This window comes from Heptranchias perlo, chromosome 13 (assembly GCF_035084215.1).
Source record: "Heptranchias perlo isolate sHepPer1 chromosome 13, sHepPer1.hap1, whole genome shotgun sequence".
NCBI classification, from domain to species: domain Eukaryota; kingdom Metazoa; phylum Chordata; class Chondrichthyes; order Hexanchiformes; family Hexanchidae; genus Heptranchias; species Heptranchias perlo.
Genome location: NC_090337.1, coordinates 8,602,705 through 8,629,951, shown reverse-complemented (window position 1 = coordinate 8,629,951; position 27,247 = coordinate 8,602,705). Strand labels below are relative to the sequence as shown.

At 40.0% G+C, this 27,247-nt stretch overlaps 2 protein-coding genes across 3 annotated transcripts; both read right to left on the bottom strand.

The window, feature by feature from the left end:
* Positions 1 to 399: 399 nt before the first annotated feature.
* LOC137330996 (extracellular calcium-sensing receptor-like) lies at positions 400 to 7,133 on the bottom strand. Its single transcript, XM_067994574.1, has 6 exons — positions 6,985 to 7,133; positions 6,090 to 6,381; positions 3,971 to 4,795; positions 2,612 to 2,830; positions 1,838 to 1,961; positions 400 to 1,313 (listed from the first exon to the last, which is right to left on the bottom strand). Exons 1-6 carry the CDS (start codon positions 7,128 to 7,130, stop codon positions 400 to 402), a joined length of 2,520 nt encoding a protein of 839 aa, XP_067850675.1. The 5' UTR covers positions 7,131 to 7,133.
* Positions 7,134 to 16,239: 9,106 nt separating this feature from the next.
* Positions 16,240 to 26,846, bottom strand: LOC137330995 (extracellular calcium-sensing receptor-like). 2 transcript variants are annotated; one of them, XM_067994572.1, is made up of 7 exons: positions 26,830 to 26,846; positions 24,364 to 24,474; positions 22,103 to 22,394; positions 19,282 to 20,109; positions 18,921 to 19,145; positions 17,251 to 17,374; positions 16,240 to 17,153 (listed from the first exon to the last, which is right to left on the bottom strand). In XM_067994572.1, exons 3-7 carry the CDS (start codon positions 22,358 to 22,360, stop codon positions 16,240 to 16,242), a joined length of 2,349 nt encoding a protein of 782 aa, XP_067850673.1. In that variant the 5' UTR covers positions 22,361 to 22,394; positions 24,364 to 24,474; positions 26,830 to 26,846. The 2 variants fall into 2 exon arrangements, with proteins under 2 accessions (XP_067850673.1, XP_067850674.1); XM_067994573.1 differs by lacking the exon at positions 26,830 to 26,846 and having other exon boundaries at positions 24,364 to 24,491.
* Positions 26,847 to 27,247: the final 401 nt, after the last annotated feature.

The following is a 27,247-nucleotide window of genomic DNA, read 5'->3' as shown; positions in this document are numbered from 1 at the left end:
TCTGTCATAGAAGAATGACAGAAATTGAAAAGATAGACAACTTTTCAATTTCGTTTTGAATTTTTGATTTAATGCTTTCTGAAAGTGTGTTTTCCCCGTTCCTGTGCCATATCTTCCTTTCCTTTTTAAAATCTCATTGTCCTTTATATTTTTCAATGTTTTCTTAAACCTTTCCTCACCATTATGTTGCATGACAGGCAGGACATGGTAAGGGAGGTGTAGAAATTAATCTTTCGTAATGCAGAGCAAGCTATTAAAGCAATAGGGCAGGATAGTTTCAGGAGCATTGTAAGCCATACTTGGCTTGATGGTCACTACGGGTCTGTGCCAATGGGTATTCCTTAAAGCTTTTTTGAATGATTTTTTCCCCATTAGGTTTCTTTCTGTATTGGATATTCCTTAAAGCTTTTTTGAAGGCATTTTCCCCATCAGATTCCTCTTTGTATTTTTCTCAGGTTTGAACAAGATAATGTAGCATTTCGGAACAAAAATGCAGAAAAGCAAACCAAAGCTGGACGACAAAATAGCAAAGATTTCAACGGCGACAGTGTATTTGCCAGGAGAGCTGACATAGGCTGGAATGAACGTTAGCCAAACTGCACAGAAGATAAGCATGCTAAAGGTTATGAGTTTAGCTTCGTTGAAATTGCCTGGGAGCTTCCTAGCCAGAAAAGCCAGCACGAAACACAAGGACGATAAAATACCAATGTAGCCTAATACACAGTAGAAGGCTATTGGAGACCCCACATTACATTCCAGAATGATCTTTGCGTTATGATGTCTCGTGTTTTTAACTGGGAATGGAGGAGCCACAGCAAGCCACGTAACACATATTAGGATTTGGACGAAAGTGCATGCGCAAACAATGAATCTTTGTTGCACAGCCCCAAACCATTTAATCACGTTATTTTGGGGGACAGTTGCCTTAAACGCCATCAGCACGACGATCGTTTTCCCCAGTACGCAGGACATGCAAAGGACAAACGTGATGCTGAACAGCGTGTGCCGGAGTACGCAAGACCAGACCGAAGGCTTGCCAATGAATGTAAGCGAGCACAGGAAGCAAAGTACTAACGAAAAAAGTAACAGGAAACTTAGTTCAGAGTTGTTGGCTTTAACGATGGGCGTGTCTTTGCGATATCGGAAAATAGCAGCAATAACCAAAGTGATGCATGCTCCAAATAATGCCACTATCATCAGGGTAATCCCCATAGTATCTTCAAAGGCAAGAAACTCAATTTCTTTCAGTACACATCTTTGTCTGTCTTCACTGGACCAGTATTCCAAAGGGCATTTCATGCATTCTAGTGAATCTAGGAGAATTTAATCAGCAATAGATACTTGTTAATAATTAACTACAGGTTTCTGTTAATCCTAGAATCACACAGCACAGAAGGAGGCCATTCGACCCATCTTGCCTGTACCACCTCTTAGTGAGAGCTGTCCAATTAGTCCCACTCCCCTGCTCTTTCCCCATAGCCCTGCAATTTTTTTCCTTTTCAAGTATTTATCCGATTCCCTTTTGAAAGCTACTGTTGAATTTGCTTCCATCACCCTTTCAGGCAGTGCATTCCAGATCATAACAACTCGCTGTGTTAAAAAAAAATTCTCCTAGTCTCCCCTCTGGTTCTTTTGTCAATTACCTTAAATCTGTGTCCATTGGTTACTGACCTTCCTGCCAGTGGAAACAGTTTCTCCTTATTTACTCTATCAAAACCCATCATAACCCCTTTCCTATTAATATGTATTTTTCATTGTATGTGGTATTATTCTAGCAAAGGATATGCACATGTTTTTAAAAACCTTCTCATTAAATGGTAACATGACATTTACTAACCTGTGGCATTGCTGATTTCACCATCAGCACATGATATGCAGTCAAAACAGCAGATGGGTTGTCCATCTTGTACAGCTTTCCTTGTGCCAGTTGGGCAGCTTTCACAGCATACTGACTGCGGAACCTTTATAATGAAAGAGCGAAACCAGATGTTAATGTATTGTAGCTGGGATTTTCAATATGAAAAGATATTGGGGGCAATTTTTGTGTTCTTTAAGGTGCTGCCCTGTTGGATTTTCTGCCCTCCCAATCAGCGAGCTCTCTATGGAGAGTACGGTTAGCGTTGGCAGCTCACCAATTGCATTTAAATGGGGCCCGGTGACAATAATGGCACAACCCCCTCAATGACTGCATCGAGTGGAGCAGTGGACGCCTGATTTCTACATTGAGCGAGAAGGAGAGTAGGTGAGATTGAAATCTGTCAAAAAGAGATCGGCTAGTTAAGTTTAATGCCTCCTCCTGCTCCTAAAAACTCTTAGGGGTCGAAATTGGTCTTCGGCAGGTAGCGCAAAACAGGTGGTAGCGAATCGGCCGCCCGTTTTACACCATGCCCGATTTTCCTTTCTCCTTTCCAGGATCGCCCGTTTTACGTTACTGTTAAAGATCAATTTCACCCCTTATGCTCTTGTCCTGCACTTTCAAATAACATTTACTGCAGTAACTTTAATGGTAGTTAGAAAAACGTGTTGGTGGAGAGGATTTTTAAGTGGGGCTGTAATGAAGTAACCAAACCTTAAAAAAAGAAAAGAAGCATTATTTTAAACAGAGGCTTACCCTAGTTTGGTTCCCATGCCATATAATACTATCTTCATTTATCACAAACTCTTTTCCTGTCGGTGCAGACGCATCAAAATAACCGACTGTTACATGTTCAACCAAACCATTACGGTTCATCTGCCAGTTTATAATATCGTAGGATGCAGTGGGATCCCCATTTCGATCAAAATATACATGTTCCCCAAGGCGGTTTGTAAATCTTACTTCTTTCAAATGCTGGAAGAGCTTGAAGCAATGATCAGAAAACAGAGTTTAGTTATAAAATAAATCCAATTAAGGAATTCATTTTAAGGCATTCTAATAGCACAATCTATTTGAAATCATGAAAAACTGCAGCAGCACTTGTTCACCAAATTACACATTATATGTCCCTACATTTTTGTATGAACATGCAAAAGCAGTTTCAAAGTAGACTTCTCTGATGCAAAGTATGGTGTAATGGTACTGTAATATTGCAAGTGCAAGTGTTCGACTGATATCTTCTTCCCCACTCTCCCCAGGCCATTCCAGTTTTCTCTGGTTACCAAAGGCTCTAACTCATGCGGGTGTATGTTTCCAAGGCTGCTGGTCATGCACCTGTACCTTAACCAACTAATCATTCTTCATATGTGAGTTTGGACAATGAATGTTGTTCGGCTATTTGATTATGAGGAAGGTCACAGCTGAGCCCAATCCAGTCCCCATCCAACTTTTAGTATGGGTCATTGGATGGCAAACAGGAGCAGGAGCCCTGGCTGCTTTTCTTCTCCAAAGCTCTGGGTTACAGGGAACAATGATGATACCTTGCTGCCATTGCTGCTAAGGTCATTTTACTCAACATGGGCCAGGAGTTGAATCTGGGGCTTGTCAATTCTGTATACATCTTTCCACACCGGGCAATATAGAGTGGTTAGAATGTGGAACCTGCCACCACATGGAGTAGCTGAGGAGAATAGCATAGATGCATATAAGGTGAAGCTAGATAGGTACATGAGAGAGAAAGGAGTAGAATGATGTGTTGATAGGGTGAGATGAAGTAAGTTGGGAGGGGGCTCGCGTGGAGCACAAATACTGGCGTAGACCTGTTGGGCCGAATGGCCTGTTTCTGTGCTGTAAATTCTATGTAATATATCTATAAACCTAGGGCTGGGAAGGGGGCATGATTTATTTTTTCTTTTTGAAATGCTAACACATTGTCAGTGTAACTTCTTTAACTATAAATGTATTTATATATCTTAGTATGGTTCAAATAAAATATATTTTAATGTCATTTGCAACGAATCTTCCTAACAATGCAAGCCATGTGTGTGGTTTACAGATGCGCCTATTTGAGATTGACATCAGCTAAATTCAATGTTAAAGTATTTGCTAGTAAACTTCTCTTACCTGCCATGGCTCGATGTTTGAAACATTGGCACAGAGATTAACTCCCAATAGTTCATCTTCACAAAAAAGCAAGCTATGGAGTCCATGGGCTATTGCATAAACTGCTTTGTAGACATTATAGGAAACTCTCAACTGAGTTATATCAAAGAAGGAATTATTCACCTTTAGTAAATTCTCATGCCCTGAGCATTTCTCAGTACTGAACGTAGATCCATATATATCTATGTTAAACGTGCAACCAAACAATGTTTCCCAGAAAGCATTTATAAAACTATCAGTGGAATACGATGAAGGGCGTAGACGTAATAGAAATTTTCTAAATTCTGGGATTTCCATTTTACGGCTTGCAAATCCTATTGTTCCACCCAGAGATTTAAAATTTTGTTTCGTAGAGGGTCTCGCTGCCGTAATCCACGCTTCACTCGCTATCCATTGAATTCCAGTGATGTTCTGCTGGACAAGTTCCTTCAGCAAAGGGTAAAGATCTCCCTCGGAAGCAAAAGCGAGGATAACCTTTGCAGTCGACATTTTTATAGCATCTACAATCTTGAGTATCCTTTCTTTAGAATATGTTCTGAGGACCGTCTCTGAAAAAGCGATGCAGACTCCTGCTCGTTTCACGAGCTCACTGAATGCTTGAATCCCATATCGACCATATTCATTGTCGCCTCCAATAGTAGCGATCCAAGTCCAGCCAAAATGCTCTACAAGCTGAGCTAAAGCCTTGGCCTGAAATAAATCGCTTGGTACAGTTCTAAAAAATGTAGGAAATTCTTGCTTGTTGCTAAGGCACGCACAGGTAGAAAAATAACTGACCTGCAAAGGTTTGAAGTAAAATGAAATCAAGAGTTTGTGATGCACAGTATTATTTCGTGACGTGGTCAACCAACAATTGTTTCTCTTTCAGAATTATGGTCAAAGTTAGTTTAGGGGAAACAATAACTGTACATTCAATTCAAGGGAGAGCTGGACATGTTTCTGGCTGGGGCGGAGATAACCTGGTAACGTCAATCAGGGCCAGCATGGTCTCCTGGACTAGTCTAGAACGCCTAAGGGGGTCAGAGAAATGTTTTCAAATTTTTTCCCCCATAATTGGCCTGGGTTTTTATTTGATGTTTCGCCTCTCCTAGGAGATTACACGGCTCCGGATAGGGTGGAGAGTTTTATGTATTGCAATGCATAAGGCATCACAACTGTATGGGACAGGTTGGATGGACCTGTAGGTCTTTTCCATCTATTAACTTAAATGAATGGGAAATTGGGTGGGTTCCCTTACGGGGTAGCACTCCTCTGCCCAATATTCCTGTATTCACTGTGCCCAGGTGATCCAATAGCGTTAGGAGCAGGAAGAGGAAATCTGACCTATAATGTTTAGCTGGGAAATGGAGACCCACTCTATGAACATATGAATGGAGCTGAACCACATTTAAAATGGTACAACACACCACCAACCCATTTGTAATGTAGTGTTGATACCTCACCAGATTTGCACTCTGCTGCTCTCAAACCCAAATAGTTTGAGACTCTCTCCTTCGGGATATTTCATTTCTGACAGCTCTGGAGTCAAGCTGGAAGTGACTTGGCAACCATGGTAAACTTGCAGTGTAAATCATAGATTCTTACTGCACAGAAGGGGGCCATTCGGCCCATCGTGACTGTGCCAGATCTTTGAAAAAGCTATTCTATTAATCCCACTCCCCTGTTGTTTCCCCATTGCCCAGCAAGTTTTCGTTTTCAAGTTTATATTCAATTCTCTTTTGAGTGTTACTATTGAATCTGCTTCCACCACCCTTTCAAGTAGTGCATTCAGGTTGTAACAACTCATAAAAGTAAAAAAAAACTCTTCACCTCCTCCCTGTTTTTTTTGCCAATTATCTTAAATCTGTGTCCTCTGGTTACTGAACCTCCTGCCGGTGGAAACAGTTTCTCCCCATCTACTATCAATACCCTTCATAATGCAAAACTATTTGCATAGTCTGTGAAATGCCCATTCAGATGTTTAAAATACCGCTTGGTTTTGATCATTGATGATAATAGATTGTCCCACCGTTTAGGATTATACTCATCCATGAAAATATTTGTAATGAATGCGTTGATTAAATAGCCTTACCATTGAAATTCCAAAGGATGCGACTGCCCTTGCTATGACTATTGACTGCGATGATCCAGACTCCCCAATGATGGCTGGAATAGGAGAATCTCCCTTGCATTTAAATTCCGGAATAATTTTTTCTTGTCCATTAACCAGTGTCAGGGCTGCCCTGAGAGCCTGGGACGGCGAAGCGCAGGAATCGTGGATCCTGTAGCCTAACGTGACATTTGGAAGCAACTTTGGGTCCTGGTTTATCTCGTTTATCGCAAAGATCATTATCTGTGTCCAGCGAAACGCTCTGAGATCAAAACTACAGGATATATAGCGGTTGAATATACACAAATAATACACAAATCTTTGTTACATATTTGAAACGGTTTGCATTGACAAGGGAAGGATGGAATGAAGGGAACAGGGACTGGAAAGGGAGTGAGAAAAGCAAAGGACTTTTAGAACATTCAATATTCACCCTGTTCCCTACAAAACCGAAAACAACGATTAAAGTGATACTTAAGTTTGTTGTCCTTCAAATCAAACATAATAGAATTTATAGGTTAGAAACAGTGCCTACACGATTATATTGGTATGGAACATAAATATGTGCACATGCAAATGAAGTCAAACTGATAAAATTAAGACTTTGTTAAATTGTAACGTATTTATAGTTTACAATTTTGATCCTGCAGTCTGGAGATTCCAGGTAAATTTGAGATTACAAAGAAGGGAAGCAGAATACGCAAGGAACAAAAGCCAGCAGCGAGATATTCTCAACATGGGCTAGGCGAGAAGATATTTCTCTTATCAAATGTTCCTCGTCAGCTCAGCTCTGAACTTCTAAAATAATCACAACGACTAAACACAAGATAACAATGAGCCATGAAACTGTATCATGTTTGCCATTGTGTAGTCTCACCTGACACATTCTGAAGGTGTTGGTGTAGTTTTAAAAGAGTGCTTTACTTCTAGTGCCTTATTATAGACGGGAAATACTCCGCCAATAACGATGTCCCCATCCTCATACAGATCTGGCAAATGAAAGTCTCCAAAAAGTTTACACATCGAGTCACCTGCTCCCAGTAGCGGGATTGCAACACAAACCAACCATCGAAACAGGTGATACATAACAGTGCGTAATAAGGCACCACGCGTTGTTCGTTATTGCAAGTAAAAAGATTAATGTGCCTTTTATATAGTTTTATGTAGCCCACATCGTGGATCACAGCGAGTTAATTGAACTGGACTAATGTCTAGAAATCCCCAAGGAAATGTACTTTACATTTATCTCTGGAAGTTATGAGTGGAGGGTACATCAAAACATCATCCACATTATGTCTGGTGCCTCAATCAATTTTCTCACTTGGGGCACCTGCCCGGATATCAGATTAAAACATACCTATTTAATTCAAGATGTGGAGATGCCGGTGATGGACTGGGGTTGACAATTGTAAACAATTTTACAACACCAAGTTATAGTCCAGCAATTTTATTTTAAATTCACAAGCTTTCGGAGGCTACCTCCTTCCTCAGGCTTCCATTTTCCACATCGTTCACCTGAGGAAGGAGGTAGCCTCCGAAAGCTTGTGAATTTAAAATAAAATTGCTGGACTATAACTTGGTGTTGTAAAATTGTTTACAATATTTAATTCAAATAAACATATCTGATTTTATAACAGATTAATAATGTTGGATTGGATCTAATTAAGTACTCAACAATGTTCTGTAGAAGTATTCTATTATTTAGTATATCACACTTTTACCTTCTTGGTTTTAGGTGGTGTGTGCGTCAGCGTTGGCTCAGTGGTAGCACTCTGGCCTCTAAATCAAACGGTGGTAGGCAAGTTTGAGCCTCACTCCAGAGACTTGAACACACAATCTAGGCTGACATTTCAGTGTGGTACTGAGGAGTGTTGTGGTGGTAAAGATGCTCAAATTGAGGTGAAATTAATCTTGAGCAGTAGTGCAAAATGGGCGATTGCCTGTTTTATAACTAGCCCGAATATCTCTTCCATTGAACTTTAGAAAGGATGTCAAGACCTTGGAGAGGGTGCAGAGGAGATTTACTAGAATGGAACCAGGGATGAGGGACTTCAGTTACATAGAGAGAATACAGAAACTAGTGTTGTTCTCCTTAGAGCAAAGAAGGTTAAATGGAGAGGCATTCAAAATCATGAAGGGTTTTGATGGAGTAAATAAGGAGAAAATGTTTCTACTCACAAAGGGTCAGTAACCAGAAGGCGCAGATTTTAGGCAATTGACAAAAGAGCCAGAGGTGAGATGAGGAGAATTTTTTTGGGCAGTGAGTTGTTATGATCTGGAATGCACTGCTTGAAAGGGTGGTTGAAGCAGATTCGATAGTAACTTTCAAAAGGGAATTGGATAAATACTTGAAGAGGAGAAAACTGCAAGGCTATGAAAGAGCAAGGGAGTGGGACTAATTGCATAGCTGTTCAAAGACTGTAAGATTCTATGATTTTATGATAAGTCCATTAAAGGTGCTATGTAAATATGCAAGTTGACGTTGGGCATTATGTAATGAATTATGAATGGAACCTACAGGACTTGGCGCTCACTGGCCTCAGGGAGACACACCCTTTCCTGCCAATGGAGGTTCATGCAGTTGTTCCTTGATCATTTCTTCAAATTCTGTTTTGTGTTATCTCTTTTTCTCCTCTTTAGTGTCAAATTGTGCAATTCGATAGCATGTTGGAGCTTTCCCCCTTTCAATTGATGGTTACTTCCCTCTACCACTAGCCTAGTTATTAAAAGTTTTTTTTTCCTGACTCTCTACTTATAGATGCTTGTAACTATCAGTATCAGAATGATCTGTAATATTTTCACCATATGTTCATCATTTGATCTATTGCTTCACTAAGTTTGCTGTATTGCAGTGATGAATAAACATCAGAAGCCGTTGCTTTCCTCCCCTCCCCAGGATGATAGTTTCCCAAGGATACTGTTCATTCATTTGCCTCTGGCATTAGCGGTCCAAACATGGACAAAAGAGCTGAATTACAAAGGTGAGGTGAGAGTGACTGCCCTTGACATCAAGAAAGCATTTGACTGAGTGTGCCACCAAGGAGCACTAGTAAAATTGAAGTCAATGGGAATCAGGGGGAAAACCCTCCAGTGGCTGGAGTCATACCTAGCACAAAGGAAGATGGTAGTGGTTGTTGGAGGCCAATCATCTCAGCCCCAGGACATTGCTGCAGGAGTTCCTCAGGGCAGTGTCCTAGGCCCAACAATCTTCAGCTGCTTCATCAATGACCTTCCCTCCATCATAAGGTCAGAAATGGGGATGTTCACTGACAATTGCGCAGTGTTCAGTTCCATTCGCAACCCCTCAGATAATGACGCAATTCATGCCGGCATGCAGCAAGACCTGGACAACATCCAGGCTTGGGCTCATAAGTGGCAAGTAACATTCACGCCAGAAAGTGCCAGGCAATGACCATCTCCAACAAGAGAGAGTCTAACCACCTCCCTTTGACATTCAACGGCATTACCATCGCCGAATCCCCAACCATCAACATCCTGGGAGTCACCATTGACCAGAAACTTAACTGGACCAGCCACATAAATACTGTGGCTACAAGAGCAGGTCAGAGGCTGGGTATTCTGCAGCGAGTGACTCACCTCTTGACTCCCCAAAGCTTTTCCACCATCTACAAGGCACAAGTCAGGAGTGTGATGGAATACTCTCCACTTGCCTGGATGAGTGCAGCTCCAACAACACTCAAGAAGCTCGACACCATCCAGGACAAAGCTGCCTGCTTGATTGGCACCCCATCCACGACCCTAAACAATTACTCCCTTCACCACCGGCGCACTGTGGCTGCAGTGTGTACCATCCGCAGGATGCACTGCAGCAACTCGCCAAGACTTCTTTGACAGCACCTCCCAAACCCGCGACCTCTACCACCTAGAAGGACAAGGGCAGCAGGCACATGGGAACAACACCACCTGCATGTTCCCCTCCAAGTCACACACCATCCCAACTTGGAAATATATCATCATTCCTTCATCGTCGCTGGGTCAAAATCCTGGAACTCCCTTCCTAACAGCACTGTGGGAGAACCTTCACCACACGGACTGCAGTGGTTCAAGAAGGCAGCTCACCACCACCTTCTCAAGGGCAATTAGGGATGTGCAATAAATGCTGGCCTCGCCAGCGACGCCCACATCCCATGAACAAAAAATAAATAAAGAGACATTGCTGGAAGGCCCCTTGAAGCTGTTGCAGCAAGTGTATTGCTGCAGCAGAATAGCACGCCCCTCCCACAGAGGTGTGCACCCTTGAAGAGCATTAGCAGAACTGCGAATGTGACGTGAGCATGTCATTGCTTTGAACTGAAGAAAATGGGACAAGGTCACAATTGGTCAAAGTTCTTCATACTTTCAGTGGCAATTCTGCCATTGAGCATTCTAACCTTGTTGAGGAAAATGAAACCCCAAGAATGGAAAAAGACATTAAAGCAGATACAAAACAAAACCACAAAAAAATTTTCCAATACAATAACAGCAAGAATGTACAAGGAAAGGGAATTCAAATCCTAGGGACGCAAATGAAGTTGAACATGAGGATGAACAGGAAATAGATAACAAGCTAAATAATTATTTCTTTGAGGTATATACCAGGGAGGACACCAAAAATATTCCATCCAATGCCAAAAAAGCACCATTTACGCTCGGGTACTATGATATTACTGAAGCAAAGGTCCGGAGTAGCCTTGTAGGTCTGAAACCAATAAATCTCATCAGGTGGATAACAACAAATTTGGGTCCGCCATGGATACCTTCTTAGGTTTAGTGACATCAGTCGCTTCTGTGAGTGGTCAGTAGCTTATTTGCATGGGATTCAGTCATTGTGCCCAATATCTGGTTGTGCAATAGCATAACCTGGGGTAGGTTATGCTATTGTATTACACAAAGGATGTAATTGCACTAGAGAGGATACAGTGGAGATTTAGGAGGATGTTGCCAGGACTGGAGAATTTTAGCTATGAGGAAAGATTGGGTAGGTTGGGGTCATTTTCTTTGGAACAGAGGAGGCTGAGAGGTGCTTTAATTGAGGTGTACAAAATTATGAAGGGCCTATTTCTCTTAGCAGAGAGGTAAACAACCAGAGGGCATAGATTTAAAGTGATTGGTAGAAGGATTAGAGGGGAGCTGAGGAAAAAAAATCACCTCGAGGATGGTGGGGGTCTGGAACTCACTGCCTGAAAGGGTGGTAGAGGCAGAAACCATCATCACATTTAAAAAGTACTTGGAAATGCACTTGAAGTGCCATAACCTACGAGGCTATGGACCAAGTGCTGGAAAGTGGGATTCGGCTGGGTGGCTCATTTTCGGCCAGCGCGGACACAATGGGCTGAATGGCCTCCTTCTATGCCATAAATTTTCCATGATTCTATGACTCTATGATTCTGTAACAATGGCCCAGAATTTGCTGAAAAAATAATGGCATGTGAACGACACACGCCAAAATGAATGTGCAAATGGGCCAGCAACTTGTAGTGAGGAAGAGATACCCTGTGAATTACAAATCGCCACAAGTTACTGGATGATTTGCGCCGCTCCGCCGTTAGCTCAGCGAAAATGGCATCTTACCCTTAACCTCCCCGTGATTTTCATGAAGTTACTGCATGAGTACATTAATTGCCAATTAAACTCACCACAGAAAGTAAGTCCTTTTAATGGTGTGATAATTGTTAATGGCTGGCAATGAACCTCTCTGGCCCAGAAAGTGGAGTCTCATTCCTTCAGGTTGTGAATTGTTGTTGGAGATTTTAAAAATGTCAAATTTAATTCTTTTTTAAAAAAATTCTTATTTTTCCTTTCTGTCTCTTTTCTTTCCCTCTCTTTAGCCAACCTTTCTTTCCATCTCTTTATTTTTCTTTCTGTATCTGATTTGACACTGATTCTAATTCACCCTCCTTCTCAGTCCTTCCTCTGTTTATTTTTCAATCCATTTATCTCTTTGGTTCAGGTGATGCACTATTTGCTCTGTAGTTCACTGAGGTCCCAGATGCCCCATTGCCCTCACTGTGCTTTTATCAGCTCACACTTCCAGCAAGCTGAAGGATGCAGGGTCAAGTCTAACTAACAGCTGAACTGTGATATGCCCTGATCCAGCAAATTCTGGGCCAATAATACCCCCTTGTGATATGAACCAGATGTTTGTGTTTTTCACGTTTACTTCTTATATCTCTCCAAAGGTGATGCAAACTTGATGAGGCAATGTTTTATATGAATTGTTAAGCTGTTTTATTTCAAAGTGAGTGAACCATTATGATCAGATTCGCCTGATTCAATCATTGCAGCTTTCTTTGAATAACGATACAAAATAAAGATCACCTTCACCACATTAGTGAGTCATCTTACTTGATGTCTTCTAACCATCCTCCAGCATTTCTAAACCTTGTTGTTTCAGTAAAGGTCCTTACAGCTTTCTGTTTAACCACCCGAGAATGGAATCGACCAGCTCACTTGCCAATGCTGCACCCTGCTGAGTTCAAACAGAGTTGTCACAGCAGCAATGAGTGTGAACAATGACTAGAATGTTAAATTTTCTCCCACTATCTCAAGCAAACTGGCTCATACAACCTATACCAGCCCTAATGTCTGTGAATTTAACCCTTAGAGAGCTGAGTTTAGCTCAACCCTAAAAATGTTTTAACATTTCACAGATGTTTCCCTCTGGTGGCATAGTCCAAAATTGTGAAGTGTGACACAGATGAACTATAACCCAAGTAACTTACAGAGTGAAGGTACAAGATTTTTGAAGCACTGAATTCCACTTTTAGAGAGACAATGAACACTGAGGAGGTTCCAATAGATAGAAAGTGGCAAAAATGGATGACAGAGTCATACCTGGAATGGACAGACCCATTAGCCTGACCTTAATAATCATAAAAGATAGCAGAATCAATAATCAGAAAACATAGAGGGGTTTCGCCATAAAAAATACCCTAAAACATAACAGCCAATGCAATTTTAGACCACCAACAAGGAGTAGAGCTTACCTAGCCAAGCTCATAAATGTTATCGAGGAGATAACATCAAAATGGATGTAGGAAAGCCGTATGATATTGAGGACTATGACAGCTGAAATGCTTTTGATAAATATACCATGAGAGGCTCCTTTATAAACTAAGGGTAAGACATGGGGGTATAAATACATCTTTTTGACAACAGCGTAAAAACAGGTGACAGCAAATCGGCAGCCCATTTTGCACTCCGCCTGATTTTCTTGAATAGCGCCCAAGATGAATTTATGCCTCATGAAACTTGATTAGCAGTTGGATGAAAGAATAGTTTCAGGGGATAGTTGCAGTGGGAATTAGGTCAAAATGGAAAATGGTATTGAGTAGAGGGCTCTAGAAGTTCCCTTCTATTCTTTATATACATACATGACCTGGAATCATAGTCTAAATGTAAGTCGTTAAACTTGTACATGGCAGAAAGATGGAGAAGGCAGCCAAAATATCAAGAAAACTTTCACCACCAGTTTTCTTTCACAAAAAAATGAGATAAGAAGAAATTGACAACCTTCAGTGAGAAAGTTGAGGCTCCATCAATGCCAATTCTATGGTCATGAACTGAAAGTCAATAATAGATGTCTTCCTAAACAAACCCTGGCTTGACACCCTCAAGAAGAAGATGCCTTGTTAGATATAAACAATCATGCACTCAATTTAAATTCTTCCTGAGGTCCTACAGGAATCAACTAATAAATGAATCAATCTGCTTTTCCAAAATGTTATTATTTATCCCAAATAAAAGCAGAAAGTTCTGGAAATGTTGGCTAATGTTTCTAATAGGACCCTTCATTAGAACTCAGAGCTATGTTCTGATAAAAGTTTACACCTGAAGTGACAACCTGGCATTCCCTTTGAGATGCTCAGTGACCTGCTGTGCAATAGAATTTTATGTTATGGCTTTATTGTATACTGTATTCCCCTTACGTGTTGTTGGCTCTACCATTGTTATATAGTTTTCATGCAATTGTCCTTTACGATTGCAACACATTGACATACATTGCATCGTTGCATTCACCTGCTACAATGCAATAAGTTGCTGAGTTGTGAATGTCCTTGGGGGTTGACTGTGTGGTGGCATGGCCGTGGCATTACTGTGTGCTGATGTGTTCACCTGTATGTCACCTGTTTGTATTTGCTGTGCCACCAAAGCTTTGGTAGCTACCATATTTGGATGGGTGGAGCGTGTGTGATGAGCTTGGTGTTCAGTTTTCATGGAGGTTATTCTTGACATGCTGGCCAGACACTGGCAGTGAGCTAGGAATGGGGGCCAGATCTTGAATAATTTCTCTTGCATCTTCGATATGGAATACATGATTTTCTCAATTGCATTACCTTCCCTAGTTCATCAATCCATTTAGGTGGGAGTTGGGGGATAGGTGGCTCCTATCACCACACAAGAGACATTTATTAATGGATTGAAGTTAGGAGAAAACTCAAAACAAAAACTTGCTTATGTTGTGATGTATGTGAGGTTACTATGTGGAGAATCAGATGGCAGTGAAGATACAATCCTTCACATTTTTGGTTGTCCCCAAAAATCCAGCCCTACTGACAAAAGATGCTGCATGATATCCAGAAATCAATGAAGCATCCCATTTAATCAGAGACACACATTGCATTTTCTCTTTTTATTTCCAATTTCCATTCTTTCTTATGATCCATCTCATCATTTTACTATCTTTACTATTCTATATTACTTTTCCCTTACTTATAAGTGTTTTAATTCCCCTTTGTCATTTCACATTATTTCATCTTTAATGTTGCTAATTTTCAAATGTTCACATTTTTTCTGTCTATTTTCCTTTATATGTATACAGCTGTGAGAGATACAAACACTGGAGTCAAGAAAGATACTTTAGGCTATAATTTAAAAAGCATAGGAGACTAACTGAAATCAAAGTGGTGCATTCAGTTGACTTGTCAGTAGCTGGGTTACAGCTCACCAAACTATTCCCACCTTTCCACAGACATGCTAAGATGAGAGGTACTTGTGCAAGTCAAAGTACAAGTGCAATCCCAAGTACAAACAATCTAATGTTACAGCAACTTGTGGGGGAGTCCAAAACTAGAGGTCATAAATATAAAATAGTCACTAATAAATCCAATAAGGAATTCAGGAGAAACTGATAGCTATGCTGAAAGGGTTAGACGAAGTAGGGAGGGAGGAGGCTCATGAGGAGCATAAATGCTGGTATAGACCAGTTTGGCCAAACGGCCTGTTTCTGTGCTGTAGTTTCTATGTAACTCGATGTAACAAATAAAGAAATTTGATATAAGCACATTAAGCATTTCTCAAAGAATATCCTGCAGAACAATTTCCAGCCAAACAATGGGTTAGGGCTTGATTTTTCAGGAAGGTCTTCTTATGAAGTGAATGTTTCGTTTGTATAATCACAAACATGCAGCTGAAAAATACATTAATGCAATGCTGAAACACTGGTGTGCACTGTTCCAATAAGGTAACAGGTAAACTATTTGCATCTTTGAAAAGACCACAAATATTAGACCCCTATTGAAAGTTTGTCATTTATATGGTCTACCCAACATAATTTTCAAAGAAAGCCAATCTGAAACTTTATTAATTTTAAACATAAGTTTAATATTGAAATAATTTGCATATAGGAACATAGGAGCAGGACAGGCCATTCAGCCCCTCTATCCTGTTCCACGATTCAATTAGATCATGGATGATCTGTACCTTAACTCCATCTATGGCCTTGGTTCCATATCCCTTACCTAACAAAAATCTATCAATCGCAGTTTTGACATTTTCAATTGACCTAGCCTCAACAGCTTGTTGGGGGAGAGAGTTCCAAATTTCCATTACCCTTTGTGTGAAGAAATGCTTCCTGACTTCACCCCTGAAAGGCCTGGCTCTAATTTTAAGGTTATGCCTCCTTGGTCTGGATTCCCCCACCAGAGGAAATAGTTTATCTCTATCTACCCTATCAAATACTTTAATAATCTTAACCATCTCGATTTGATCACCCCTTAACCTTGTATACTAAATGGAATACAAGCCTAGTCTATGCCACCTGGCCTCATAATTTAACTCTTTTAGCCCCAGTATCATTCTGATAAAATGAAGAAATTGCTACAAAGGTCTATTACAGGATACATGAAAAGTATCAATGTTTCTTTAAAGCCACTTTACCCATCAAATTCTTTTTCGTATTCTTCTCTGGTTTTAGTAGGATAATGCAACATTTAGGAGCAAAAATGCAAACAAGTAGGCCGAAGCTGGATGCCAGAATAGCAAAGACTTCTACAGCTACTGTGTATTTTCCAGGGGAGCTTACATAAGCTGGAATGAAGGTTATCCAAACAGCACAGAAGATAAGCATGCTAAAGGTAATATATTTAGCCTCATTGAAATTATCTGGCAGTTTACGGGCTAGAAAGGCAACCACAAAGCAAACACAAGACAGAAATCCAATGTAAGCAAGTACCAAATAAAAGGCTGTCACAGACCCAACATTACATTCCAAAATAATTACGTCTATAAAATAATCACCATTTTTCAATGGATAAGGTGGTGATGTAATTAACCAGACAGTGCATATTAGACATTGTATTAGTGTAAGGATGAAAACAGCCAAGCGTTGTTGTGTTGGCCCAAACCACTTTATCGTGTTATTATTGGGAAGGGTTGCAGTAAAGGCCATCATCACAACAAACGTTTTGCCTAAAACACATGAAATACAGAGAACAAATGTAATACCAAATGCTGTGTGACGTAGCATGCAAGACCAGCGTGAAGGTTCCCCAATGAATGTTATCGAGCACAGAAAGCACAGTGCTAAAGCAAAAAGAAGAAGAAAACTTAATTCAGAGTTATTAGCTTTAACAATGGGAGTGTTCATGTGAATATAAAAAATTATGGCTACAGTTACAGTGAAGCTGGTTCCAATTAATGCCAGTGTCACTAAAACAATCCCCATGATCTCCTCAAAGGAAAGAAATTCGGTTATCTTTGGTATGCATTGGTCTCGATGTTGATTAGACCAATAATCCCAAGGGCATTTTAGGCACATTATTGAATCTAAAAAAAAGTAAAAGTACATTAAATAAGGCCTCTTTTTAGAAAATAAATCTATACAAATAGGTTAGAATGTGTAGAACAGCTAATATTTACATACCTGTAACATTACTGATTTCACCATCAGCACATTCTATACAATCAAAGCAGCAAATGGGTTGTCCTTTTCTGGCAGCTTTCCTTCTTCCAGCGGGACAGCTTTCAGAGCAAACTGCCTGTGGTACCTTATGTGAAGAAAAAAAATGTTTGGAGCTTTGCAAGATCCTAAACTTGGTCTAGTGATTGGAAGCACAGCCTGGTGTAGCAAAGGTCACAAAGGCCAGCATGATCCAGGTTTGATTTCTGTTCTGTGGTGAATTAGCCAAAGCATGGTAGGGATCCTACAATTGGATGATATACCCACGGATTATATAGGTGGGAATATTAGGTGACTTGTGTTAGAAAGTGTGATGTGTGAATCTGGACAATGATTCCAATGGGTTATTCAACCATGGCCAAGCCCTAACCTGGTTTGCCCTCACCTTATATCCACACAAGCAGGGGTTCCATGAAAATTAATTGGATAGGGATCAGAATTTGCATAGGCTTCCCAAGCCAATCAACATTGGTGGTCTGCTGGAGGGCAGAACTGGTCTGTTGGAGAGCAGAGCAACATATAAAGACCCCATTAATAAAGCAAACTATTCCTCTCTGTGCAGCATTAATTGCATTGCATTATAGGAAAGACGGATATCATGCCTTTGAAACAAACTAGAGGTGAGTAATGTTAGCAATATAAGTTATCATCAAAGGTTAGGGAAGTCAGACTTATTTTCCTTGGCAAAATAGAGACTTTGATGTGATTATGGTAATGTTTTCATGACTATGAAGAGATTGAGAAAGCTGATTCAGACAAAATGTTCACAGATTCAAATACCAGGGGACAGCTTAAAAATTAGGAATATCATGTAAAGTCAACTAGAATGTTCTCATTAAAAGAGTGATGTGTTTGTGGAGAGAGCACGGGGGGCGGGGGGCGTTACCAATATGATCGGAAGATGGATGGAGTTAGTTGTCAAAAATTGTACTCGTATCTTGGACCTTACTGCTCTTTCTTGTTCCTAAATGTTATTTTGTTTATAAATTCCTTATTTTGCAATGAAGATTCTATTAGATATTTTGGAACAATATCAAGGAGTAGACTTTGTTTTCATGTTTATAAAACACTGGTTAGGCCCCAGCTGGAGTATTGTGTTCAATTCTGGGCACCACACTTTAGGAAGGATGTCAAAGTCTTAGAGAGGGTGCAGAAGAGATTTACTAGAATGGTGCCAGGGATGAGGGATTTCAGTTATGTGGAGAGACTGAAGAATCTGGGGTTGTTCACCTTATAGCAGAGAAGGTTAAGAGGGGATTTGATAGAAGTGTTCAAAATCATGAACAGTTTTGATAGAGTAAATAAGGAGAAATTATTTGCAGAGGCAGAAGGGTCGGTAATCAGAGGACACAGATTTAAGGTGCTTGCCACAAGAACCAGAGGTGACATGACGGGGAAAAAACATTGTGCAGCAAGTTATCATGGTCTGGAATGCAGTGCCTGAAAGGGTCATGAAAGCGGATTCAATAGCAACCTTCAAAAAAGGGGGAGAAATTGCAGGGCTATGGGGAAAGAGCATTGATGCGGTACTAATTGGATAGCTCTTCCAAAGAGCTGGCACAAGCACAATGGGCAGAATGGCCTCCTTTGCTGTACCATTCTATGCTTCTATGTTTGAAGCAATCTTCAATTACCTTCCTCCGGCCTTCACTCCAAACAATTGCTTCTTCATTTATGATGAATTCTTGGCCTGGAGTTGCAGATCCATCATAATATCCGACAGTTACTACATCAGCACCACCCATGGAGCTTTGCCAGTTTACAATGTCGTATTTTGCAACTGGATCCCCATTTTCATTGAAGTACACAGTTTCACCAGTCTTAGTTGTGAAAGTGACCATTTTTAAGTACTGCAAAAGCTTTATAGAAACAAGTGAAATAGTGTGAGGTATAAAAATATCTAGCTGTACAGAAGCTTTTCAATTTTATTTTGTTTCTTATCATGAATATAATTGGAATACTGTATACTAGAATTTTTAACTGTATTTTCCATACCTGTTGTGATTGAAAATTGGAAATATTTTTACATGTGTCATTAGTGAATGCTCCTTTAGCACTTTCACATGACAGCATATTGTGCAGAGCATGGGCTATAGCATATGTGGCTTTGTACACGTTGTACGTAACTCTCAAATGAGATACATCGGTGTATGTATTCTTAATTGTTAGCAAATTCTCTCTCCCTGTACATTGAGAAGTTTGCTTCGTTTCAGACAACTTATTTTCTGCCAAGCTTAGACGACAACTAAAAGTTGTTTCCCAAAATTCTTTGAGTAAAATGTTTCCTGGATATGCCGAAGGGTGAACTTGAATTAGAAATTCCTTAAAACCAGGTATATTTACTTTACGTATTGCGATTCCTATTGCTCCAGTAAGGAACCGTCTGCTTTCTTCTGAGGGAAGGATCGGCGTGGATATCCAAGCTTCACTTCCTATCCATTGTATGCCTGTGATGTTTTGTCTTGTAATCTCCTTTAGCAAAATAGCCATATCTCCTTCGGCAACAAAGGCCACAATAACTTTTGTGCTTGATTTCTTTACAACACCAACAGTTTTGAGTAGCTTTTCCCTAGGATATGTTCTATAAAATGACTCGGAAAAAGCAATACAAACCCCCAACTGTCGCACGGCTTCTGTGAACGCTTCCATTCCAAAGTTACCGTAGTCATTGTCACTCTTGATTGTTCCAATCCAGTTCCATTCAAAACGTTTCACAAGTTGGGCCAATGCCCTTGCCTGAAAGTAATCACTCGGTATTGTTCTGAAAAATGTTGGATATTCCTTTCTGTTGCTCAAACATGCACAGGTTGAAAAATAACTGATCTGTGGGAAATCAAAATGTTAAAATAATCAGTATATTCTTAAATGGAAGAATAGCAACAGATCCCCAATGGGTCAGTAGTCAAATCCGCTGCCCTGTTCATGTAGTACTAGGCTATTCAGAGCAGGGAGGTACTGGGCTTTATCACTGGTCTGTGCTTCGTTAGCCGATTCCAGTTGGTATGGATCAGGGAGACTACAGCTGGTCCCTAATCACCAACCAGTGAGCCATGCTGGAAAGTGAGTCCATACGAACGTCAGATGAGAACAGAATTAGGCTTGGTTGTTATGGTCCCATCGTAAAAAAAACGTTGCCTGGCACGCATTGTCAAGGTGCAAATGTTGGGAATGTGCACTTGTGTCTGAAGAAAAAATGCCATTTTATTCATGTTAATTCCGTTAGAGTAAGGAGTCTTACTTCAATTATACAGGGCTTTGGTGAGACCTCATCTGGAGTGCTGCACACAATTTTGGTCTCCTTATCTAAGGAAGGATATACTTGCCATAGAGGCGGTGAAACAAAGGTTCACGAGATGATTCCTGGGTTGAGAGGGTTGTCCTATGAGGAGAAATTGAGTAGAATGGGCCTATACTCTCTGGAGTTTAGAAGAATGAGAGGTGATCCCATTGAAGCATATAAGATTCTGAGGGGGCTTGACAGGGCAGATGCTGAGAGGTTGTTTCCCCTAGCTGGAGAGTCTAGACCTAGGGGACATAGTCTCAGGATAAGGGGTCGGCCATTTAAGACTGAGATGAGGAGGAATTTCTTCACTCAAGGGTTGTGAATCTTTGGAATCCTTTACCCCAGAGGGGTGTGAATGCTGAGTCATTGAGTATATTCAACGCTGGCATAGATAGATTTTTGGACTCTAGGGGAATCAAGGGATATGGGGATCGGGTGAGAAAGTGGAGTTGAGGTCGAAGATCAGCCATGATCTTATTGAATGGAGGAGCAGTCTCGAGGCACCATATGAACTACTCCTGCTCCTTTTTTTTTGTTCTTATATTAGCTATACCGAGTAATTCTTAAAAGCACTCCGGCCTGATGGTGAACAATTGCCAAGGAATACTGCTTTTTGCATTCAAAACAATTATTCAAAAAAGTAGTTTGGAATGTAACCCAGATTATAATTTATACCTTTCCAACATATTTAAGGTTGAGACAAAGGGATAAATAATTATGCTTGATGACAACCGGGCGATTTCGCAACTATTTCATTAGGTATTCTAGCCTCCAGAAAAACAGAGGGTCCTATATGCTGAAAACCCAAGAACGTGTACCTAAAACTGAGGCGTTTCGACATTTAGCTCCATCGTCTCAGAGTAGAGCTCTTAGAAAATGACGCACACAAACAATGGGTATTTACGAAAGGGATGAAAAATAACCAATAGACATACAAAAAAAATGTGATATAAATAATGAACTACAAATATAACGTGAAACCATTCACAATATAAAATGGGAAAGGGGTCATAAAAGTTCAAACCAAATTGGAAAGCAATTGCTATTGAATGTTGGATTGTAAGCATAGCCCTGGGAACATTTATACAACTTCACTATGCAACACACACTCAATGACACGTTTGTTCAAGAAAATACCGTTAGTTCAGCAATATTTCATCTTTTTTACTTATAGAAAAATTATGTATTCCAAATAAATATTTGATCACCTGCAATTCAAAAGATTGAGGGGGAGGAGAGGAATACTGATTAAATTATATATTCTGTTGCACGTTTATTTTTCTGCACCCACAATGGTGGCAGAACAATTAATGAAATGGTACTTTGAAAATCTCATGCTTTTCCGCACATATTACAATGTTACATATCTTCGTTTCAACTTTTATACCGGTTGATTTTATTATAAAGTTGGAAAGATTTGTAAAGTTGTGTCATATTAATCAACCTTTACACTTCTTACTGAAAATGGGGGTTGTTTTCTAGGCATTTCTCAATGAAAATTACATCGTCGTAAATTCCTACAAAGTAACTTACCATTGGGATTCTGAAAGGACTGATTAACCTTGCTACTGCTGCGGACTGGGAGGATCCGGAATCAGCAACAATAGCGTAGACCCGAGAGATCTTTCTGCAGTTATCATCTGAATGAGCTTTCTTTTGCCCATCCAAAATCTCAAAGGCTGCTTTTACAGACAAGGATGGCATACCGCAGGAATCGTAAATCTGGTAACCCAGTGTAATATTCGGGAGCAGTGTACGGTTCCGGTTTATTTCTTCAACCGCGAACATCATAGCCCGCACAAAGCGAAATTCCCTAAAATCAAAGCTACAAAAACACAAATAGCAACAAACAGCTAACATTCACACTGATATTTGTCCAATTGTACGATTTCTACGTAAGTGAATGCACTATTAGTAGAATTTCATAGTAACTGAGATACATTTATTAAGTAGTTCGAAATCATCAATATAAAAGCGACAGAAAGCAATAGCAACAAACTCTCGTCCCGTGCTTGTTCAGTGAATATATATATATTCTTACCTTCTTTCAATTCATACATAATTAAACTTGAACTGAAATTTAAAAAAACCTCGATCAACACTGTTCCCGTGAAGTGTGGTACTTACCTATATATATATATATATAATATAATATAAACAACCTAGGTGATATAAAGGCTGGTTTCAACGGAAAATAAAACATGCATAAATGTCCAGTTAATCTGTTTTTGGTGGTGTTGGTTGAAGGATAAAGGTTGGGCAGAAGACAGGGAGAACTTCTCTGCTCGTTGTTGAATGGTATCACAGGACTTAGCACTTACCCAGGCAGATAAGGCCTGGTATAACGCATCATGTGAATGATGGCACCTCCAAAAGTAGGATACCGAATTGTCAGTGGCCAAATGATGTGCTCAAGTCTTGCAGTGGAGTTTAAACCCACAACTTTTGGACTGAGTCCACTAAGTCAAGCTGATAGTTCGGGATCATCGCGACGGTACAATTAGCCGATTAAAGTATATGTTCTCAGACTAAGGTTGAAGAGCGGTATTAACAAAATTGCATATTTACCAAGAGACTGCAGTACTGGTATTAACTTAAAACTATTAAGTATAGATGTTTGAGATCAGTATTGTCACAGGATTTCATATTTTTAAAACTTTTTAATGTTTACATCAAAAGGAAATTAAATGCCCCAATGTTTAATGAATCTATATATCCAACGGTACTCCTTCCTGAGAACAATAGGAATTTTCCAGGTAGTTTCAAAGCTCTTTTTGCGTTTTCACTGTTGCGGGTAAACAATCCGATCCTTTGCCGTTGAACAATCACACAGCAGAAATGAAACTGCGGTTTATGTCATAGAATCATAGAACTATAGTAGGGTACAGCACAGAGGAGGTCATTCGGCCCACCATGCCGGTGCCGGCTCTTTGAAAGAGCTATCCAATTAGTCCCACCCCCATCTTTCCCCTTAGTCCTGCAAAATATTTTCCCTTCAAGTATTTATCCAATTCCCTTTTGAAAGTTATTATTGAATCTGCTTCTACCATCCTTTTAGGCAGCGCATTCCAGATCGTAACAACTCCCTGCGTATTGTTCCCCCTAGTGCAGCCAAGAAAAATGCACCATTTAATACAATGCAGTATTATAGGCAAAGCAGGTATGGCATACAATGCAGAAGGAAATGAAAACCATTAAACCCAAGGGGTGGCAAAATTTGGTGAGGCGCTTCACATCAGACTGGAGTGTTCAGACAGAACGCTTATTCTATACTAAGCAATAAATGCACTAGCGTGTTTCACAAATCGTTTATATTTTATATAGCCAATGGAATTTGTTCAAATTTATACAAAAGTTCAATTTCCCAAAGTAGATAATGTCCCTGGAATTTATAAAATAAAGGTAATTTAATAACTACACATATAGGCTGGTTTTTAGCCTGTATTAATTTCATATACACATGTTATAGTTCGTGTCTTTCATTTTGCCATTTTTAAAATCAAATTGCTATGGAAAGTCAGACATGCTCAAAGTTTAGTAGACATGTGGCAGTTCCATGATCGACTGTGAAAATAATTTTTAAAAAGTAATATAAATAGTAGCATTTTTAAATACCGACCATCTGGAGCATTAACACAAATCTCTAGTGCAAACGTCCGTTTATTATTGCTGCATTTGTACATTTACAATGGAATTACATATGCAATCAGGCTCAATGATATCACACCACCGTAAAGAACACTATATAAAATATATAATTAAGGCAAATTGGTTAACTGCAAAATCCAACTAACATTTTGCATTTTACCGCTTTTGGTTGGGTTTGAAAGGAATGCTCCCGATCCTCTACACTGGAGTGCAGGCTGAAAATTCCACCCAGAACGATGTCTCCGTCCTTGGATAAACCGAGTAAATCGAATTTCTCCCAGTGATTACAGGCTGGTTCATAGACCGCCCAGGCAGGAATTAAAATAGTTAATGAGCCCCAAAGCAAAAGGCAATTCATGCTTTATGAGCAAAAATACCATCTACCATCGGAAATTACTACCAAATGCCTTTATATACCGTTGTGTTTGATTGCCTTCCGGTTACTTCCATTTTAAATCGATTTACAATAAAGGAAATTTTGAGCAACCGCCTCAAAATCCCTAAAGAAAACAGGTGACGGGCATGTCCTGTCACATCCCAAACTCTAGAGAAAGAAGGGGAAAAAGGGAGCCTTAACCAGGTTTTCCCAGGGGTCTTGTCACTCAAAGGGGAATTTGATATTTACTTGAAAAGAAAAAAAATTGCAGAGCTATGGGGAAAGAGCAGGGAATTGGGACAAATTGGATAGCTATTTCAAAGACCCAACACAGGCACGGTGGGCTGAATGAACAGTTTTTGGCCCTTTGCTAAGATTCAATAGTAAATGGTAGGCATGAAAATGTCCTTCTGCATTTCACGTACAATTGAATGTGCTGCATCAGAAGTATGAATGCAAGATGATATAACAAGGGCAATTATTGCGGAATTCAAGGGTACACCTCACCGATAACGATTTTAGTAGTGAGTTTCATGTAGGAATGCAGCAAGTAGGTCAACATAGCAATTATAGAAGTAATCAGTCCCCTTCAGGGTGCTCGTTCTCACAAGTTGACATGAACGATGTACTACGGACCTTACTCTGTATTTTTAGAAGATCATTTGGAGAAAAGCGAAATCAACTTAGTGAGGAGCAGTTGCAGTTGCTGGTTGCCATACAAATTTGTAGGTTGGTAAAGAAATAGTAGAATCGGCGCAGAGTTTAGATACATAAAGGGTAGAGTTTCTGCTTTGGGCGCAATCGGGAATTTGTGCCTAAAATGCGCTCAAAACTGAGCTGGTTAAGTTACAGTTCAAATTTCCGATAAAAATCATTGGCATAATCACAAACGTAAAATCTTCAATGAACCAGCGCAATCGGGCAGCGTAATAGAGCATACGTTTATTTTTTCCCATTAAGAAGTTTTCATTCATGTAATTAATAGTAACGTGGTCTACTTTTATTGATGCAGCTGAAAATGGGTTTATCACAAAAAAAAGCATTTTTAATAGAAGTGTTCAGTCCTCCACCTGTGAGTAACGGGATTTAGTTGGATCACGAAATGGGAAGAAAAATCCACTAAAAAGTGAATATAGCCACTATAAAGCATTATGCAGCAGTTATTCATAAATCACTAGTTAAAAAAAACTTCATTACACAACAGCACAATTAGCCCATGCTCAGCAAAATAGAGACTTTCCTTCAGAAGACCTTATCATACAATTTTAAATGTAATTCAACATTAATACATTCCTCTGTTTGGGCCTTTGGATCTGGGACCTCTGTGACCGTTTATGGATTGCACCAAACCACTTTTTATCTAGTAGTGTTAATACCTCCTCCATGCCCTGTGAGTCCTTCTGTGCTGATTACTCACTGGATTGTGGAGGTCCAATTTGCTGTTTTCCTGTGCTGGTTTTCTGATGTGGTGTGTGATGCAATTGTGCTCTGGAGTCTGGATGGTAATTGTTGTTCTTTGGAAATAACACAAGGTTGGCTAATATTTCGTTTCTGTATAGGTAAGAGTTTGAATCCAAGATATTGTTTGTGTGTGTCTACTGCAAGGCAGATGGCATTATGGAATAAGAGGGCCCACCCTTATTGAGACAAGACTTATTTGGTGAGCTGTCCAGGAAAGCATAAGAAGAGAGCATACAAAAGGTTCTAGAATGGGAGAGTTAACAGTCAGAGGGCATGGTTCATGTGAGAACTGATGACATAAATAGGAGTAGGCTTAGGATTCTGCAAAGGGATTTTAAGGCATTACATTCGAAATTAAGGTGCAGAATTGTATGTAGACTTGGTTTCTCTGAATGAAGTTAACTCAGTGCCTGCTGCTTTCAGGGCAACACAATTTTGCTCAGGGGGCATCAAACAGACACAAGGCCCCTAATTTGCATATGGAAAGGTCCTAACCCCTCCTTCAGGCACGGACTCTTAACACCTATTGTTTTGCCTACATCAATATGGCAAGTGGCGTAATGAGTGTGTGATTCCTGCCCGCCATATTGGAGACTTAGTGCCCATTGAGTGTCCCAAAAATGGATGCGGCGCCATCGAATTTCTAGGCCGGGCACTTGCATGTTATGCTGTCAGGTGGACCTAAATGTCTTCAGTCTGGAGTTTGTGATCCATTGAACTTATTGCTTACTAGTGTCATCCTTCACAGGTCTTCATGAATGTTGACTGTTGTAATATGGGTAGCGCAGGCTCTGACCCCAGTTACTGCAGGATAATGAAGGGACTGCCACGAAGAGCACAGAAAACAACTTTCTAACTTCCAAAACAATACTCAGGTATTGCAGTTTGCATACTGACAAATAAATAGTGTAGATCACAAATTATAGTAGTACATTGTAATAAAATCCTAAATATGGGTATCTCAGTGTAATTTGTCACTGCTCCAACCAATTCCCTATTATATTTTCAAAACGTAGTCGTTCCACAAGTGCGGTGACAGAAATGCTCACATAAAACTGGTTATTAAATAGGGTCATTGAAGAAAAAAACAAAAAAGTCATGCTAAACCTTTACAAATCACTGGTTAGGACTTAGCTGCAGTATTGGGTACAATTGTAGGCACCACACTTTAGGAAGGATGTCAAGGCCTTGGA

Bases quoted from the DNA above. Each gene is read 5' to 3' on its own strand.
- LOC137330995 (XM_067994572.1), bottom strand. From the start codon at position 22,360: ATGATGTTCGCGGTTGAAGAAATAAACCGGAACCGTACACTGCTCCCG. The intron at 17,375-18,920 runs GTAATTGAAGAT...TCTTCACATAAG, and splicing joins GGAGTGAAGGCCGGAGGAAG to GTACCACAGGCAGTTTGCTC. The intron at 17,154-17,250 runs GTATGTAAATAT...ACTTTTTTTTAG, and splicing joins TGAAATCAGTAATGTTACAG to ATTCAATAATGTGCCTAAAA.
- LOC137330996 (XM_067994574.1), bottom strand. From the start codon at position 7,130: ATGTGTAAACTTTTTGGAGACTTTCATTTGCCAGATCTGTATGAGGAT. The intron at 2,831-3,970 runs GTTTACTAGCAA...AAGCTCTTCCAG, and splicing joins AGCCATGGCAGGTAAGAGAA to CATTTGAAAGAAGTAAGATT. The intron at 1,962-2,611 runs GTAAGCCTCTGT...TTCATTATAAAG, and splicing joins GGCATGGGAACCAAACTAGG to GTTCCGCAGTCAGTATGCTG.